The sequence below is a fragment of the Perna viridis genome, chromosome 9, assembly GCF_037379345.1.
Source record: "Perna viridis isolate PV_CMFRI_1.1 ecotype Kerala chromosome 9, ASM3737934v1, whole genome shotgun sequence".
NCBI lineage: Eukaryota > Metazoa > Mollusca > Bivalvia > Mytilida > Mytilidae > Perna > Perna viridis.
Genome location: NC_142453.1, coordinates 21,586,096 through 21,606,769, shown reverse-complemented (window position 1 = coordinate 21,606,769; position 20,674 = coordinate 21,586,096). Strand labels below are relative to the sequence as shown.

General features: G+C 30.9%; 1 protein-coding gene across 1 annotated transcript in view; it reads left to right on the top strand.

The window, feature by feature from the left end:
• The first annotated feature begins 160 nt into the window (after window positions 1-160).
• The window catches only part of LOC148607309 (shell matrix protein-like), a 22,267-nt gene continuing 1,753 nt past the window's right edge, over window positions 161-20,674 (top strand). Inside the window, exons 1-8 of the mRNA XM_088545796.1 lie at window positions 161-374; window positions 6,896-6,974; window positions 11,373-11,525; window positions 12,136-12,321; window positions 12,740-12,886; window positions 13,793-14,151; window positions 15,002-15,092; window positions 20,038-20,114. Coding sequence (XP_088401922.1) covers window positions 6,902-6,974; window positions 11,373-11,525; window positions 12,136-12,321; window positions 12,740-12,886; window positions 13,793-14,151; window positions 15,002-15,092; window positions 20,038-20,114 — 1,086 coding nt within the window. The 5' untranslated portion in view covers window positions 161-374; window positions 6,896-6,901. The remainder of the gene's footprint in view (window positions 375-6,895; window positions 6,975-11,372; window positions 11,526-12,135; window positions 12,322-12,739; window positions 12,887-13,792; window positions 14,152-15,001; window positions 15,093-20,037; window positions 20,115-20,674) is intronic.

The following is a 20,674-nucleotide window of genomic DNA, read 5'->3' as shown; positions in this document are numbered from 1 at the left end:
ATTTAATTGTCTATGACATGATAGTTTAAAGTGGTTGCCATGGAAGGTCACATATATGTTTTTACTTGTTATAAATAATGACACATCAGTCATTCTGCAAGACATTTTTACACGTTCACGCTACAATAACAAATAATTTACTACATAAACTGCACTTCTACCTGCATTTCTTGTAATGCTCTGCGGTAATAATAATGTCTAAACCGGGTCTCTCCGTTACAACATGACAACAAATGACATTAAACCATCAAGAGTATAATAGTCACGCATTGCTGAACACACTAGTTTTTCATTTTGGGGACTACTGCTATTCATTATTAAATGGATATTGATGTTTCTCTATTGAATTGGATATAACCTCGCATGAACTTAAGGTAAACCCTTCCTTTTTGTAGATCAAAATATTTTTTTCTCTTTTCTAACTTAAGAGAAAATAAATACATCGAAAAATGATGATAAATGTAAGATTCAAATGGTTAATTTCAAAATATAACAGGGCATTTGATACCAATATCTCTTAGATTAAGTAGAGTAGTTAATAAGTATTTTATACAAAATGCATTCTTGCTGTATATGACAAACTTTGACTTAAACTTTTGATAGTTAAAAAAAACCCACATTTTTTTCTATAATATTGGAATTACGGAGATGTACAGTTAAAATCTTGACTTCAATTTCGTGTCATGAAATGTAAATAATTGAATAACTTAACCTTTGCATATACAGATGTACATACGTTCAATGTCCTCATTTCATTAATTAAACTGCAACGTTTCAAATATTATCAAGTGCATGTGTGTAACAGTTTGTCATAATTTCACATAACGCTGATATAGTGCATGCATATAGTAAAAGATAAACTAACTTTTCAATTTGTTAAAAATATTTTTGGTAATTATTTACGCCGAAACATCTCGAAATGTCAGACGTCTAACAACATCTAAACAAATTAATAAATATTTAAATACAAAACTAATTTAACAAATTGAAAAAAAATAATTCAAGATAAATTTGGACTCCGTATCATTCGTTTACAAAAAAAGAAAGATAGTCATATTTCTGGAACATATTTACTCCTTATAAATTTAATTTTTCATCGCCTTTACTGGAAGTAAGCTACCTGATTTTGATACACCAGAAACGAAATATAACGCAGTAATATTGCACGTTGTTTTTCTCGAGTGACTTTATATAACAATGACTAATTTTCTTCATACCTTAGATTTTAATGTGGAGCCAAGGTTTTACTCAGTTTCTTTACTAAATATTATTATTAATGTATACTTTTAAGATTTGTAAAAATTAAATCATTTAAAATTTATATACATTATTTTTTTTTCGGAGTAATTAAAATCTTAATTATCCCGCCTTAATATCATGTATATGACCCACGACACAAAAGTAATTCTTACCTAGGAGACCAAAAACTGACATGTATGATTGATCGTTGTTATTGTCATGCAGTATGTTTTGACCACTGAAATAATTTGTACAATACACCTTCAGATGTAATACGATAATTTCTTAATCTTGTCCCTACTTGTCAGTTGTTTTGTTACTACATATATGACACCACGGACATTTTTACTGCTGAAATAATTAACATCACAACTATTTATGAAATACACACCTATATAACATTTTTCCAAATTACAATATTGAAATTCCAAATTTGTACACAGTGTAATTTACTGTTGTTTTGAGATAAAATTGAAATCACAAAATTAATAACAGACCAAGAAAAAATGTATGTATAGGTACTTATTCCATGAAATAAACATTGTAAATGGTTTCGTTGATTTTCAAAAAGAATCATGGCAGCATTTAACAATTTGTTAAATCTCTAAACACTATCTGTAAGACATCGGTTGTTTTAATTCCATTCACTTTAATATTCGATTGTAGCATAAGTTGCCTGAGCATATATAACTTGATACTTGTAATTTGAGGGCTACACAATATGAATGTAATAAAACTTGAAAACGCCATTGATCTACTCTTGTTTCATGTCGAAGCGATAGCAGCCATATTTGATTATTGCAATAACTTTGTTTACATGGAATTTGCAAAGTTAAGTCTACACTTTTTTTGTAAAAAAACATGCTGTACTGTCGCAGGGTACGATAAAACTAGATACTTCAGAAACAAATTCGCATGTAAAATGTTACAAACTAAACTAAATAAAAACTCTATAAGCAAGCTGACAAAAATATACGTTTAACGCCCTCTGCAAACTTCTTATATGATCATGTACGAAAACGGTTCGCGCATACCATGCTATCAAATATATGAATACATTTGTATGATTGTATCTGAATAAAATTACTATAATTAAAAAGATCACGATCTTAAAACCATGTACATTTTAATAATAGTGTGGTATAATGTTCATTTGTGCCTATGAATGGTATGTTTCTTATACTCCTTCAACATGTTTATCTTTTATATATATGTATATTTCACGAATTGTCAAAAGAAGGTCCAGTTGTTTTAAAGATTTCAAGTAATCGAATTGACTGTATAAAATTCTTTCAAATTTTTTGTACGTCATTTTATTTTTGCCATTGTCACACTTAAAGCTAGTTTAAAAGATGTTAATGTCAATGTTGAAATAGTCAAAACAATGTCACTGGCAAGAACGTGGACACATCGTATAATATTTAAAAATAAGAGAATGGTGTCTGTGATATTCATGGTCATATATGTTTTAAACGGACTACAAAACAAGGAATTGCCATGTTCGAAACAAAGTATCAGTTGATTTACACGTTCTGAGCCATAAAAACACCTGTTTAATGAGAGTAATTTGTCTCAGTAAAACAAACCGCAAATGTATTGAATTTTTGAATGGTTTATGTCTTTTTGAGGCGTGTTAACTTAAACAAACAAAAGCGAAACTAATTACCCGTAGCTGCATGACACTTACTCACATACCACTTCAAGCAAAGTAATGGCAGAACCAATGGTACATATAATTTTGTTGGCCAATAAAAATAGGCCAAGTGTGGTAGTATAATCGTGAATATTAGAAGGCGTCTTTAAAGTTTAGAAATGATGGTTGTGAAAAATGTTTTTTCTTGGGAATTTGAGGAGTGAGCAAAATGCTTCTCTATTATATGTTTTGGAGTCTTGACGAAATTTCCTATTTATTGTTATTTTAGCACACTTTTTAAAAGTTTACATTTGGTATTTACATTCATTAAGTGGGTCATCTCATAGCAATTCATTCGATTTTCCTCTGAAATTACGTATATTACATGTACCTTCTACATATTTAGACTTTTTTTTAACCATTTTTGTCATTGAGCTGTGATAATATGAAAGATCAGTAATTATGACTTAATTCTTTTGTCATAAACGTCTGTGTTAAGTATCAAATAGAAATGCTTTACCAAATATATCAAGACAAATGATAAGCTTTATACAGCTGAATAATTAACATAGCATGCATATACATAAAACTTGCAAATTTATGTCAATGAATTAAGGTCAAATATGCAAACCAAAAATGTATGTTGAAATTCTAGCCATTTCAAACATCAGGCAATTTCAGTTGAAATCACGTTTGCAATTAAAGAAAACAAGTTGTATAAGCTATTATGCATTAAAATACATTTCAGCATCTGCCTCACAGAACATATATTTAGTGGCTTGATGTTTGCCCCATCTGATAGTGTTTATTCCCATTTCTTGTCTGTGGAAGCATGGATTTTGTCGAAGCGATAACACTATCATATAAAGTAAAACGGGCAGGTCATCGGTCTTTATGTGCTGTGTAAAGTACCCAGATTCCAAAGTCTGCACTTGTTTGGCCACATATAAGCGATACATCTACCGGTTCAGCATCTGATCAAAATAATAAATAAAATCTTTCTGATCTTTTCAATTAAATGACCCATAGATTAGACTACTTATACATGAAAATACCAACTCCTGGAAATTATGGCTTATATTTACAAGCTCCACGCAGCGGCAGAAATTTATTTCCTCTCTTACTTACCGCTGCAGACAGGCCTTTCGAACTTCTCGGGCGTTATTCAAATTATACGTCGTTTAAAAATCGGATAACGTCGCTTCAAATCATTCACTTATCTCCGGCTTTGCAAGATTCTTGCATTTTCAGAGAGGGCTGGCTGCAGCGTCTAGAGAAATTTCAAACGTCAGACGCTGTTTGGAGCTTGTTATATTTCGTGTGACAAACCAATTAAGGTGTAGGAAACTAATGCAAGTATTTTAAATTAATTTACTTCAAGGTATCCACTGCATTAGGTAGAAATCATATTCATACTATTACTGGATTACTAAACTCCACAAGAATCCATACAAATAACGCTGCATAGCTGAGTCTACAATATGTACCACCAAACCTCCTTCATAATTTTGTTATGTCTGTACTCACAAATGTGAAATAGGGTCTCCAGTCCGTCCACGATACTTGTTGCTCCCGTAGTGATATTAATTTTATGTAGTTCATGAAAATTCATAAGATCTGGAAACCTCAATTCAAGATAATTATCAGAATACAATAGCATTAAAACTTAGGAATTTTTATCTCTTTATACTTCCATTCACCACAGTCAGTTAAAATACCGACTCAAAAACATTGTACATTGTTGTTACTCCAAAAAAGACGATACACCAAGATGCAAATATGTTTTTCTTTTCTTTGTAGAATTTCCTCATACTTTGTAAATAACAATACCAAATCATCTTTTGTATCGCGCTAGAATTCTAACACTCCTGCGCCATGAAAACTGATTTGTTCAGCGTGTCATAGTTTTTCCTTTCCTCTATCGTCTATCCCGGACTTTTTTGAGCAACTCGGCGGTTGTTTCTAGAAAAGCAGAGGACGCTTACCCTACCGGTCCATACTCCCAGTTTTTAGTGGAGTCCGAGTTGCTCACAAGAAGTGTGAGTATATGAATATTGGTCAACATGGCAGTATAAAAATAACAAACATTAATTAATCATTTGCTTATATTACTTTGTATGTATGATTTTAGTTACTTCATGTTCTTTGTTGTGTGTGTCTGTTTTCCATATCTGGTCTTTGCCCCTGGATTACATTCTTTTGATTACCGCTATAACCTTGGTTCCCTTGATTATTCCTTCAAATATACCGAAGCGGATGTTTTCAAAATGCTGGTCGACAATATATTTGTCCAGTGTGGTGAACACGTTTTTCAACAAACGGTCGGCATTCCAATAGGAATAAATTGTGTTCCTCTACTTGTTGACCTATTCTCTCAGTCTTATGAGGCTGACCTTATAGCTGATCTGATCCAAAAGAAGGAACATCGTTTAGCTAGATCCTTTAATATCGGTTTCCGCTATAAAGATGATGCGTTATCGTTAAACAATTATAGTTACGCGGACTTGATACACCGGATCTACTCTAAAGTACTTGAGATAAATGATATTACAGAAATTGTGATGTCAGCCTCATATCTTGACCTACACTTAGAGGTCGATGGTAAAGGAAAACTATTGACCAAACTATACGAGAAACGCGATGACGTCTCATTCTGTATTTTCAACTTACAATGCCTTCAGCACCTGCATATGGAGTTTTCATATCACAACTTTAACCTAATGCCAGAGCTTGCCGCGTAACTTCGCAGACTTTTTGTATCGCGCTAGACTTTATACAGTTAGGCTTCTGGAACAGGGTTATATTGCTACAAGATTAATGTCCTCATTACAGAAGGTTTATGGTCGTCATCATGAACTCGTGGATCGTTACGGTGTATTAATCTACACCATGCAAACTGATCTGTTCAAAGCGTCACAGTTTTATTTTCTCTTTCGACAACCCTGGACTTGACTTTTTATGAATAACTCGGCGGGTGTCTCTAGAAAAGCAGAGGAGGCTTGCTCTACCAATGCACCTGGTCCATGCTTCCAGTTTTTGTAATTGTGTCCGAGTTATTCTTTTATTTTTGTTATTTTGGTTATTTTATGTTCTTTGTAGTGTGTGTCTGTTTTTCGTGTCTGGTATCTGGTCTTTGTTCCTGGATTACATTTCTTTTGATTTCCGCTAGAATCTTTGTTCCATTGATTACTTATTTTCATGTTATAATGGAACAAATGAATTCGTACAGAGACAAGGATTATTGTCAAACACGAGTTAATTCTTCATTGTCGAGAATGTGGTAATTTTCTATTTTTTCATAACTTCATCGCTCATATTTCATTATTCATGACAATTTTAGGCTTGTTTGGGTCACCTTTGTTATAAACTTTGTTTACTACATTTTGAAGGATCATAATTGAGAATGGTATGTAACTTTAGAAGAATGAATCACTTCTTTTTAAAATGTTTTGTATTATTCTGCGAAGGTTTAAATCATAGAAAGTTAAAGAAAAAAGAATTACCAATCTGTGTAAGAATCAGGAAAGGGATGGCACATCATAATTCTCAATTTGGTCTTTTTGCCTCCAACATATTCAAATACATCTAGAAAACAACTATTGAGCTATTTTAATTTCTCCTGAAACATTGGTGACGTAGATATTTGTTGACTACTTATATATGGAAAAAACTTCGGGAAATTTTTCCCGCCATTTTTCTATAGTGCATTTCAACTAAATTTGACCTATCAATATCTTGAAAACGCAAGCTTTACAAACACCTTGACAGTAATTTCTTGAGGTTCTTAAGGAATTACAACACTACATTGCATTGCGCACTACAACACACACACACACACACACACACACACACACACACACACACACACACACACACACACACACACACACACACACTTTTACTAAAGACAATGCAACAATGCATAACCAAATGATATTAAACTGCAGAAACTACAGAATTTTCACAATATAAAGTTTTATTTGAATGTATTTGACTTAATATTTTTGTTTCTTTCCTTTTCAGATAAGAATGTACAGAATAGTATTCCCAGTTTTACTTATAATAGTATCATGTTTACATCTATCCTTATCACAGAGACTCAGTAAGTACTTGTCATATAACAGCCTAGCTACAAACTTTTGTGACATCTTTCAGTCACCTAAGAAATCAAGTTGTTTAAGATTAAACTATTGTTGCTTTTTTTTAAAGTCATGCGTCTAATTCAGTATTTAATTTTGGAGAATCAATGTCAAAATTCAGGCGCGTTGGGAAAAAATATTTAAAGATTAAAATCAGTTAAATATTTTTATAACTCCGTCAATATGATTCAATGGTATGATTTCTTACATCCCATTGAATAGTGTTCATGAAATACACGGCTATTTGCACAGCAAAAAAAAAAAGGAAAGAAAAAAAAGGCAATTTTTCTTTTTTATTTTAGGAATCGTTTCAATAACCCTATTTGTCACTGGTGCATTTCATTTCATTTTCTATTTTATATGGGATAAAAGTTTTTTTTTTCTCTATTCTTTCGTTAAAAAATCTGAAATAACATTATCAATTTATTTGCGTCTTCTTTGTGACTTTATAATACATGTTTTGCTCTACTTTTACAATCTTTGTTATAAATCTTCTAGTTTTTGGTCACCACTAGAAATTTACAATTATTCAAACCTTTAAATTTGAACTTTAATCCACATCAAGAGATGTTGAATGTAAACGGTTTTTTTTTCCATTATGCTAGTATTACTTGAAATCGAAATCATTCTGCGAACAATACGAAATGCGCTTTAAAAAAAAAACTTATTTTTTTCATATAAGTTTTTGTTTGATAACTTGTTATCTGATTCAATGTATTTTATAGCCCGAGGAAAATACAAGGCCTGTACATACCCCATATACAATTTCAACGTGTAGTATATTTATACAAGATTTAATAATTTTGTCAGCTTGTATAGTAAATATGCATAATGCGTTCTGCCAAGGTGCATCTAAATATATTTAGCAACCTTTGTATACAAGTAATGAACTTAACTAGCAATCTTGGTAAAATTCATGCAAATTCTTTAATATGTGATACACACCAAAAAGGCTAAACATTTTTTATTTTTGTTATTAATTTGATTTATAGGTCTACATAATGAAATGCATAATTATTCATTCCAGTCTGTCCACCTTAAGGAGATGATCCACACTGAAAATCCAATAGTTTCCATTGTATTTTAGTGTTATTTATAGAGAGATTTATCTCTTTATTTTGAGTTTCACAGTACATTCTATGTATTTTTTTTATCACTTAATAACAAGGGTTATATGGAAAGCTACATGTTGCATACTATTTAGTGTATCATTTGGAACAAAGTATCAAAAATAAAAAAAAGTAGGCTATCTAACCATAAATCATATTTTGCATGATTCTGGAGTGCTACTGAAAAGGTGAATCGTAATAGGTGGACTAGAATATGGAGATGGTTAACAAAAATGGAAAGTTCATTTGGCGTACAGTGAAATATGTTAGAAACAAAACCATTTTACGACTTAAAAATCTGTTCGATTTAACAGGTGTTCGGTCAACCAAAATTCAAAATACATATTAATTAATATAAAGGGACTTTGAAAAGTATTTGGTTGGGAAAGGTTTTTGGGTTATTCAGGGTTCAGCTTACACTGTTTTCAAGGTACTCCAATTTAACTTTTCATTTTGTTAACCATTTATTATGTTTCTTTTACATAACACATTGTTATGAGTTATTATCCATTTCAAAGGAAATATGACAGTCAAGATATTACTTTTTTCACCACTTGTTCCTTTCAAAATGAAGAACTAGTAATATCTAATGTGCATAGAAGGGGGAATCCCCTGACAAGATAACATCAATATTAACACACGAATTTACAAAATTAAATGACCAATAAATACACACGCATATACGAAGAGCATGATCATTATTATTTTCCAAAGTTTTTCTGTGCTTTTGGACGGTTAACGATAAACTGAAATGTGTTAAAATCATGCACATGTTTTGTTGTTGAATAGTCATTGCTATTGGCAATATACATTATTTAAATTACTGTTTATGAAAAAACGAAATCAATAGCTGATTTGTAACTATAATTGTCAGTTTTGCAATGAAAAGTAGAATTAGAAATTCATCAAACTAAACATTAAACTTGTAATTGCTTCTTGAACTGATTTGATGTTGAAAGATAAAAGTTCAATGTTTTTTACTACAAAGGTTGAAAACATTGTATCAAAACCTTGTAAATTAGTGTTCGTAATTATTACCTTTCCCAACTCTTTGATAATCGTTTTTCTAATTTGTGTGTTACAAGCTATTTTCTGTCAAGCTCCAAACAGCATCTGACGATCGAAATTCACTTTAGACGCTGCAGCCAGTCCTCTCAGAAAATGCAGGAATCTTGCAAAGTCGGGAAAAAGTGAATGACTATGCGCGATGTTATCCGATTGATTTTGAATAATGTCTAAGAATTTCGATCTGTCTGCAGCGGTAAGTGAGAGAGGAAACGAACGTTTGCCGCTGCGTGGAGGTTGACTTTCTGTTTTTTTGTGGTATGATTTAGCATATGTGTGGTGTTTTGCTACTGTTCATAGCTCAATCATTTTATCAACTACACAGGTACCAATCGTATTAGTCTTGCAAATATACTGTGCACGTGTTTCGAGGAGTAACCTCCATTAGAACTAGAGGTGAAGGGTTATCTAATTCCAAAATTTATTGAACCTTATTCATGAAGATGAAAAAAAAGTTTTCATTTATCTTTTTATAACAACTAAGTTTTGTAAATTTCTATAGGGTATGTAAGTCTCGTCACGCGTCTCCATGGTTTCATGAGAACGGGTCATCGTCTGCCATTCAAATGCATGGAGATTCATCATTAACCATCATTAACATAGCATTGTGTTCGATATAAAAAGCAAAATATCTTTCTGTGTAAAAATACCGTAAAAAATGACAAATATCTTGTTCTACAGGATGAAAATGTTAAGAAAAGCATAACATAGAGGATTTAGAATTGTGATGCTGCGTTTTGATTTCCTGAAAGTAAACAATAACATGCAAATCGGTCTTTCAATACGTTCTACATCGGAGATCCTGGAATTGAAACTGTAGCAAGAACGAAACTTACAAACCCTTTTGAATATAAAGTGTAAACAAAATGAATGCAAAGGCTCTTTTGGTAATGGTAAAACATACCACATAGGTTGCTTATTATTATTGCTCATTTGCTGCTACTTATATGCGTTTAAATTAAAATATTATTATTAATGTTGTTATGTATTTTTGCACATTCTTGTCATTTTAAAGCTGAAAATATTTGGTAAAATTACATTCGCTGATGCATGTGATGCACTTATGCGTAATGATTCAAGCATTATCAACACTTTTTTCTTATCTTTGCACCTATATATTTAAGGCTGAAAGTTTTAAGGAAAATACATTTCAAACTTATGCAATATCGAGGAAAGTTCCTGTTTTTTGAGCAATGCTAAAAAAAAATGATTGTTGGAGTTGACATTATTGCAACTGCAACACAGTCAGAATTTTGGCAATGATAAAAACATGACAGTAATTTCATTTATAGGTGGTTATGGAAGTTGTTTTCAATAATTAAAATATTTCTAAAAATTGCAGTGTACTCATTTCACCTATTTTCTTTTATTCTCACTATCTCTCACTTCTTTTTTCCTGTTCTATTCAATTCATTACTTTGTGAGTTGATGACATTGTACAAATCTTATCCTATGCTTCTCTGAGTTTATGACGCATAGACAAATTGTATTCGACACAAATTGACAATAAACACTGACATAACCTGCAAACACTGACATAATCTGCAAACCCTGACATAATCTGCAAACACTGACATTATCTGCATGAAACTGACAAATGCTTCTTTTTCATTGTTGAATGAACGTGTATTTAAAATGTAAGAACAAAGCATGTAAATGGCTTTTTACGCATATTTTGTAGCTTTGAGCTTGCTTTGCTGCTATTGTTACACACCGCTTAATTACGTGCATGACCACATAACATCTAACTCTATGTAGCAGTGCTTATTAGTATCAGTTTATAAAGTATTCTACAGGATCAAACCTTTCGAAATTCTATGCAAATATTTTGTTTGTTTAATATGACTGGTTAATAGGACTGAATTTAAGAAAGGACAGTATTGTGTATCTATGCTTTAAAGTGCAAAATTAATTATTTCAATTAAATTTAAATCATATAGTGCAGATGCTGTAGATCATACAAACATAAAATTTGGTTTTCAAGTCTTTTATATAATATACATATTTAATAAATGTGCGAGAAAGCTTTGGTAAACTAAACACTAATAATGGCCACGAAATGGCCAACCTTGCCGTACGCCATTCTAGTTAAATGCATGACTTTAGTTTTCACCTGTAGCTTTATACAATTAGTTTAAAATAACAAAATGTCAGGCGTTTCGGTCAACTGTGTTTCAAATATTTTAGGAAGTTGTGTATTACGGGCGGTCGAAGGTGATAAGAGAAAATACAAAGTTTATTTAACCGCTTCTCGTGCATCAGGAGAATTTAAGTGTGCTGATGGGACACAGTTCTATCAAGACAAATGTTTATGTGGTTGGCCACCAAAAAACGAAACAGGTGATTTATTGTAATAAAAAAATTTATTAAAATCTATATAACAAATAGACATACAGTGGTCCATGATGTATCACTAAGACGGCAGATAAGACTGACTGACTTCCGAGAAAATTAGTTCGTTTGTAATATTATGTATACATGTAAATAAAACGACACGACTGAACTTTCAAACCCTTTCCTTTCACTTTTTTCAAACCTGTCCTTTAATCTATAACCATTCCTTCTCGCTTTTTTGCTTGATATGAAATTGTCTCTTTTATGTCATGCTATTAATTGGTAGCACTAAAGATGTCTTGAATATCAATTTATGATGTTTGGCAAACGACAAAAAAGGAACTTATTTGATGTTAAGGTAAAATATTTCAAGTTGGGATACAAAACAAAATACAAATTTATATCCATTTCGATTAATTAATGATATCAAACATTCACAGGAATGCATTTCAACTTACAATTATTTAGTTATTTTGCAGGTAATTAAATTCACATGCAAGCAGTAATTTTTCATTTACCAAACATGTTGTCCTAAATGTTACGGTTTTATTTTAATAAGAGGGTAATCATGTCATTTAAAAGTACAAAATAATAAATCATTCCTATGTAAATACAGATAACACACGACCAATTACACGACCAGTAGATCTTAGGCCAGATACCTCGCGGCCTGTTGTTCAACCAGTAGACCCCCGGCCTATTACCCGCCCGATAGACTTGCGCCCAGTGAATCCTGTTCAGCCGATATTTCCAGATAGACCGAATCCAAACATCCGCCCTGTTATTCCTAGACCACCAGAACGTACGTACTTCCACTGAATGTCAAGCAATTAAACATCCATTATAATTATTTACTCATTATCAAAAGTAGAAAAAGTAAGTGATAATTTCTCAGTTTTTTTAGCAGGAGATGCATTTAATTTTCCGCAAACAAAACATACATAAATGAAATTTTAGAAAGAAAAAAAAACTCAAAAACAAAAACAAACAAACGAACAAACGAACAAAAACAATAAATGGGTCCCAAGTATAAACAAATAAAAAATAAATGAACTTTGTTACAACAATTTAAACCGAAAGTCAAAATTAAACAAGGATAAAAAAGGATTGCTAAAAAGATATTTTTCAAACATTTATATATCATGCTCATTTAGAATTGTTTCACTCACGTATAATCAAATAAATTGAAATTAAATTCTAATATGTGAATTGGTCTTCAGCATGTTTAACGGAGGCAGATCCCGATAGAAATTATTTCACCCAATATATACATGGTTACGGTACTGTCCGAAGGCGTTGTCCAATAGGAACACTGTATAATGAAGTCGAGTGCGGATGTGTTGATCTTGCACCTGTTACAAGTATATGTAAGTTCAGAAGAGATTTATTTCACTTAGTCTTGTCAATTTGTCAGTCAATTACTGCGATTGAGTAGCATAAGAATGAAATCGTAGCATTGTGTTTGATCATAGCATTTGATTAAAATGCAATGTTTTAGAAAATTGATGAGCATCCTATAAAATACATTTTGGCGAACAGGTGCATTAGTTTTATATATTTACGTCAATTATTCAAGCAAAGTGGATGATCGCTTTAGACATGAATTCAGAGCAAACCATAGTTTTTCTATGGTTAAAGGTTTTATTTAATTGTAATTTGATGGAAATAATAAGCTTTAACAAGTAAATGATTATTTTCATTCTTCATATATGTACAAAATATATTTTTGACATTAAAACATTTCATTACATGAGACAAATTTATTATGATAAATAAAACGTTTTGTGGTTTTGGTGTTTCATGGAAAATTTACTTTTATAACACTGTCTTAGTTAATATTCAATTCGTAATAATTGTGGTCTGCTAGAAATGAAGGCTGAATTCAACAAGCCTTAAATATACATTCAAAGTTGAATTAGAAGAAAATACCGAATATGAAAAAAAAAAAAAAAAAAACAAATTAAATATTTTTGCCACCTTTTGTAACTTTGAAACAATTGTGTTGTTTCTGTATGAAACATTTTCTTTTTCCGTACCACCTTAAACAGAGCCAAATTCCATAAATATATCTTTAAAATGTTTACAGGCAAAAGCAGAACGATTTTATATTTTATTATTTCAAGCGCAACAATAATGTTCTAATTATGAAACAGAATAGCTAACAAGAACAAGGACAATTTGTGCAAGAAATTTTGTTATAGAAGCTGAAACCATTGTCTGTAATTCTAAGTGTATTTATAATAAGTTGCTTATTCATATATTTCCTTTTTCAGACTGCAAACCAGAAATATTTTTAGATTTTGACAGCAAACCAATTAACGACAACGGAGGCACACATATTCCAATCGGAAATAATGGACATGTTGATTCCGTCGCTAAAGCCGGACGTTTCAATGGAATCGGTCGCCTAACCATATGGATGTATTCAAATATTGACTTTGGGGAAAAACTAACTATAAGTTTCAGATTTTATGACTTCCCTGGAGGTCCAGAAGAGCAAGTGTTAGTTTCAAATTGTATGGATAATGAACTTGGAGCAGTTGAAATTGCATTAGCTCCGAGGAACAAAGAAGTTGTTTTTAGAGCAGATACTTTATCAAATGGACCTGCTGAATTAAGATTGCCTTACAAGGTAATTAGTCAAAACACAAAAAATAACTTATCAAAACAGACAAGTTTAGCCTAAGCTTTGTTGATGACATCCATATGTTAATATTTGGTCTGTAAAATCTTCTAGTCTTGTTTGATTCTGCTCTGGAATATTTTGCTTTACTCTCATGATCCCAAATATATGTATATACTTTCACTGATATAGTATCATTTTTCCAAATGTTGCAGGTGATTTGTTGTCTTTAAAAACCCGCAGGTGATCTCTTATTTTCACACTTTTTATCGCATTTTTTCAAAGGAACTCATAGATTTCATTTCAATATAAATAAGCAAAAATTTAACTTCAGATTAGGCACACAGGAAATGTACGCCTTACAAACTTTTTATAGAATAGAAAAAATAATTTTTCTGCACTTGTCTTTTTATGAGCAACTCGGCGTGTGTTTCTAGAAAAGCATAGGACCCTAACGGTGAATCTGATCTATGCTCCCAGTTTGTAGTGGAGTCCGATTTTCTCATTTACTATTGTTACTTTGTACGTACTATTTTTATTATTTTATGTACATAATTGTGTGTGTCTGTTTTCCATGTTTGGTCTTTGTCCCTTGGCTACATTTTGACTAGAATATTGGTTCCCTTGATATCTCTTTGACACATTAGTCTTATGACATGTACACATTTCTCATATGAATTATATTTTAGCAAACAATATGGCAATTCATTATATGAATTTTTAATAGAAAGTTTGAAGCTATCATCTGACTGAAAACTGAGGATATACATGTAGAGAATATAAATAGGCATGCCACCTTACCATCATGTTAATTCAGCCTCTGATGAGGCCTTTGAATTAAATATACCTGTTATTGTAGGATAAATCATGGAAAAACGTAACGTTTGTTTACGATGGAACAGCGTTAAGAGGCAAAGTAGACGAGGAAGAGCAGGCAGTAGCCATGAAAGGTATGGATATATATTTGAGGCAGATCAAAGTAAAGGAAATTTAGTGCGTTATATGTTTTACCCTTTTTATGTATGTGTCATAAGATCTGTTTTTAACAAATAAAAACTAATTTTGATCTTTTTATACAAAAAATATCAGTACCAATAAGACTTCCAAATTGTGATTCCCCGAAAATGTTTTTATTACGGTATTTGATAATTATAATAAAAAAAGATATTTATGTGAAAACTTCTGAAGGATAATCATGATTTATAAAAAAATGAATAAAATTTGCAATCGGAATTTCAAGGCAAATGTAGATTCAGTTTGGTAAAATAAGATTGAATATTAAAAATGTTAAGTAAATTGTATAAGGACAATATGAATCCTTGAAAACTTTTAAAGCCTTTTCGTTTTATAGCATATTACAATATTTACTTTCCAAGTTGGTTTTATTTAAGGTAATTAAGTTATACCATTACATGAAATATTTGGTCTCCTTCAAATAAATTGAAGTATTTACAAGCATAGTTAAGAGATGGAAACTGTTCTGATATAACTTGTAAGGTCAGCGGTATGCAAATGTTTCCTAATTTCCATTGCTAACAGATGGTCATTAACATAACATTATATATGTCATGAATTATGATACGTAATACTTATTGTCTCGTAAATGTTTCCTTTTGAAAGGCTAGCAAATGACCCCATCAATTTTCATCAATCTTAAACTTCATAAACAAGTTATACTTATATCTCTAATATTTAGGTAACCCAATACATTTGACAAATTGGTAACAACCTCGAAAATCATGGCCAAGTTAGATTTGTTAACGGTTAAAAAAAGAAAAGAGTTTAAATTTCATTACAAAATTATAGGAACTTAGAGGTAAAAAAACATCTTGCACAGGCAAAATTAATTTTTTTATATTAAAAATGTACTAGTAAATGGTTGCCATAGTTACCTGGGATAGGGGCATGTATCATTTTTTTAATGAACAGTTGTTACTTAATTGTGTTGTTTGTTATTAACAAATTGGGTATATATATCTCTTGGTACTTATGTAATTAATGTACATTTTAATACCACATAGTTATTTGTACCTGTCTGTAGCACATTGGGAATCTAAATTAAAGTTCAATAATATAGGATAATTAATCGGAAGAAGTGAATAACCAAAATATGATCACATTATTCCGCGCACGAGTTAAAAGCGTTCTTGGCATAAGTAATCATGTTTTGGTTATTCACGATAACCAATTGATTATCCTATTTATTATATAGATTTCCTCGATTATTCGTTGCTATTTTCAACATAAATTTCAAATTTTGTGAACAGTAACTTTATTTCAAAGTTGTGATGTTTTGGCGGGAGAAAATCCGAGAGTGAAATTACCGAATTTACTTCACAGTGTGAATTATCGAAATTTACTTTTATTCTAATAGGAATCGCTTTTAGAGATTTTTTTTTTTTATTAATGATTTAAAAGGGGAAAGTTTTCATTGAAATGGAAGGTACAAAGAGTAGTTATTTCAAAAATAACAAATAGACAAATTGTAGCATTTTTTAACCTCATCTGACTGATCTGCGTGTTTTATTGAAATCTACGACATTTAATTATAGAGTGTTACAGCCATTTTTTTTATATTTCGAGGGTGCATATAAAGCATTCGGAATAGCATACTGTTAAGCTTTTTTCACTTCGCAAGCATTTCTTGCAGTTTCTTAAAACTAACTACATTATAATAAATTATTTTACTGCAGGAGATATATATTTATCAATACCATTCTTTTTATTGATGTTGATTTTTGTTTTAATTTAATAGATTATTTTAGACTTTTGAAATCCCTAGAAGGTAGGGTATTATGAGCCACAGCGGTCTCCTAGTCCCTTTAATATTTAATTAATGTTTCTATGATCGTGTGCAGCAAGGTTTTTTTTAGCCTAGTTCTTAATTTTAGTTTCGTATATATACATTATGTATTATCTCAGAATTATCCGTATTTCAAGAATTACAGTATTACGATTTCTATCATTAAAACCTTTTTAATGTTAAAACAGACAACTGTTACATCTTCTGCTTTGCACATATACAATTAACTATACATGTATGACACAGGAAATTTTATGCCAAACATAACACGTGATGATTTTGAAATTCCAATTTTAAGATTCCTTTTTTAAGTATACATGTGAAAGTTGAAACATACTGTCGTGCATGTGATTTGTACACTTATTTTATAGAGCGATAGTATTGCCCAAAAAAACTTCTTGTACAGTGGTATGTTTAACGTTTGTCGACATAATCAATTAAGAGGTCTTATTAGATCATCAAAACTAGTTGACTGATATAAAGTATTGTAACTTCTTCAGTTGTTTTGTGTGCTGCCTTTTTCTCTTATTTTCAGTCTTCACATTTCTTTGTTTCATTCTATTCCATTGTCTACATTGTGTACAGAGGTCATCTCTGTGTCCTATGTCACGTTTTGCTAATGTCTCTAGGTTTGGATGATTATTTGGTAGTTTTGCCAATATTTGCAGGACAATATCAGTTACATAAATGACGCCAATCACCATACATACATTATTATGGTATTGTCATAGCATGTAGGTTTTAAACAGATAGTTGAATAAGTTTTTCTTTGTTTACTTTCGCAAGAAAACTACCGCTCTGAACAATTAGGTATGTTTTGAAACATGTGGGTTGTCTGTTTATATTTTTGACCAATCAAGGTCAAGTGTTGAATACCCATTGTTATTGAAAGCAACCGTTTACATGAATTACGTGAATTTTTTTCCCTATTAATTGTAAAAGATTGATATTAATTGAGCGTTCAATGACCGTCAGCACAAAACCTTCAAGCAAATTCAACTTGAATTGAAAGTTGTTACAATATTACATATCGTGCTTGCTAGTTAAAATTTGTCTCTGTCACAATCTTGCGTCATTCACAATTTAACGATCGCTGAGTCATTAAACGCGTATAAATTCCCTAGTTTGACAACCAACAATCTATTTAATTTCAAATGAAATACAAACTCGTAAATTAGTAAAACAGATTACTACAATTTCCATTGATATATCTTCTTCAAGTAGAATAACACGCCAAACCAAATCTTTGTTTTCAATGGCGTTTACACTTGTACTTAAAATGAGTCGTATCCATTCAACACTCTAAGATCACTCTAAAGAGGAGCTGTGCATGAATACTTGTATATTAAGAACACATTGATCCATTTAAAACAAACTAAAATAGGAGCTCTCGGTATGCATTAAATTGGCTACATAGACACAAGACAGTTTTATCATTTAAATCACGGTTAGTTATAAGATAGTCAGGAATAAAACTTAAAGTCAAACTAACATAGGTACATACAAAAACAAAAAACAAAAAACAAACCAACAAACAAAAAAAAAACAAAAAACAAAAAAAACCGTACATTTTTTAAACCACAATACTGTCTAATTGCTACAGTTTTGTGTATGAAATTTCTTGCTATACACTTCATACATGTATTTAAGAATTCTAAAAGTAAAAAAAAATCGATGATATGAATATTGCAAATTTCGGTAAGGTGTACAATCATTTCAACGAGTAACCTTTCTTCAGTAGCATAAGAACAAAACAACATAATTTATACACAAGAATGAATTAAAACCAAAAATATCGAAAAAGGAAGCTAAACTAAACACAAATTACAGTTCTTCCATGACAAAAAAATAAAATCACAATATACCAGGACAAAAATGTAAAATCACAATATAACATGACAAAAACGTAAAATCATAATATAACATGACAAAAAAGTAAAATCACAATAAAATTTGTAAAAATACATACTCCGGACTTCAAGAATTACATACTTCAGTAGAATATAGTGTTTGTTATGTGTAATAATAAATTTCGACTGTTTATGTTGTTGTCAATTCTGACCAACGTAATATGACAGACTGCTATTTTCAGCTTGTGCTTCACGTTTTTGTTATCAGAATATTTCTATCAAAAGATTTGCCCATCCTAAATTTGAATAAAACTATTTCAAACCCAATTTTCCATTCCGTCGAATTAAGTTCTTGTTTTTAACCGTTGTAATTTTTTTCCTTTCCGCTTTCTTCTTGATTCGTATCGTTTCCTCTTTTACAAATGTTCGAAGTTCATATTGCATACAGATAATTGAATTCGGAATTGATAATTATGCTTTACTAAGCGCATCTCTTGGTAGTGTTTGAAAAATATCTCTCTTTTGATTGCTAACAAAATGACTCCTTTTTTTGTCACCACACAAAATAATGTCCTAAAGTTTAAATGAATAAGGAATACAAAATTGCGATTGAAAAATATAAATGAATAAAAATGCACAAAACTCTTCTTTGGAAAATTGTTTAAAATATGTTGATATAGTGATTCATTATATGGTTTATAAACGGACGTATTGCACAAGTTGTTTTCATGGCATGTTGTATGTAATGCAACATATTTAGATGAAATAAAGTAAACTTCCCGAGGAACAGCCAGGAATCTCAAAGATTGGTAGAAATTCTTTTAATTTCAGCTGTAAATATTTACGTATTTCGGCACTTGGGTACGTGTCTAAATATTTTTTTATGTTTCATATAATAGCTCTCAGCAGTGTCTTACGTTAGACACACACTCTAGACACTAAACCCTTTCATAAAAAAAAAAATCGGAAAATGTTATAGTGAACAATCCATTTGTCAAACGACGTTTGATTTGAATAATGTCTGAAAATTTCGAAAGGCTTGCCTAGAGAAGTAGCCAAGTAAGGGGGGAGGAAACATCTGCCTCTTCTTAGCTGTGGATATCGACATAATATGTGTATGAATAATAATTATTTGTATACTTTTACTCGTAATTTTAATTAAGTTACTAAATAACACTTACGATTTTGCGTGAAATCTAATCTTATTCTGAAAGTTAAATAAGTTTGTTTATTTCATTTCAGGACATTTAGATACACGTGCAGGTGGATTTGAAATCGGAATGTGTAACAGACGAGGATATGTTGGATACATTGATGACGTGAGTTAAAATGATATGGATCCTTTATTGTTTCATATAATGCATTTTAGTATACGTAATTGGTCCTTGAATTTTGAATTGTAAGACAAAAATATTACATATACACTAAAACCAATCCCTTAATCAATCAACCATACCAAAACAATTTTTCTTGACCATTCGTATATAGAAATGGGGCAATAGGGGCTTATATTAGCCTAAAATATCACTGAAAAATTAATCATAAGGTGTTGAAAGATTTATTTTTGAATTTGGAAGTTTGAATCTATAAAAAAAATGAAATGGAATAAAGTCTTTTGATATGTTTTTGCATTATAAGGTCAAAAACATTGTTTGAAGATAGCCAAAATTAAGTTATTCTGTCCATATTGTACTTTTTTGTCACTTTCCGGTCACATATTGTAATGGAGGTGGTGTCCACTTCCAAAAATTATTTTATGCTTAGTGAATACATTCATTATCACATAGTATATCAAAGGTGAACATATAAAGTTGTTTCTTGGGTGTGGATGTCAATACATTGTATGTCGGAAGAAAAGGAAAATTTACAATTCCCAAAA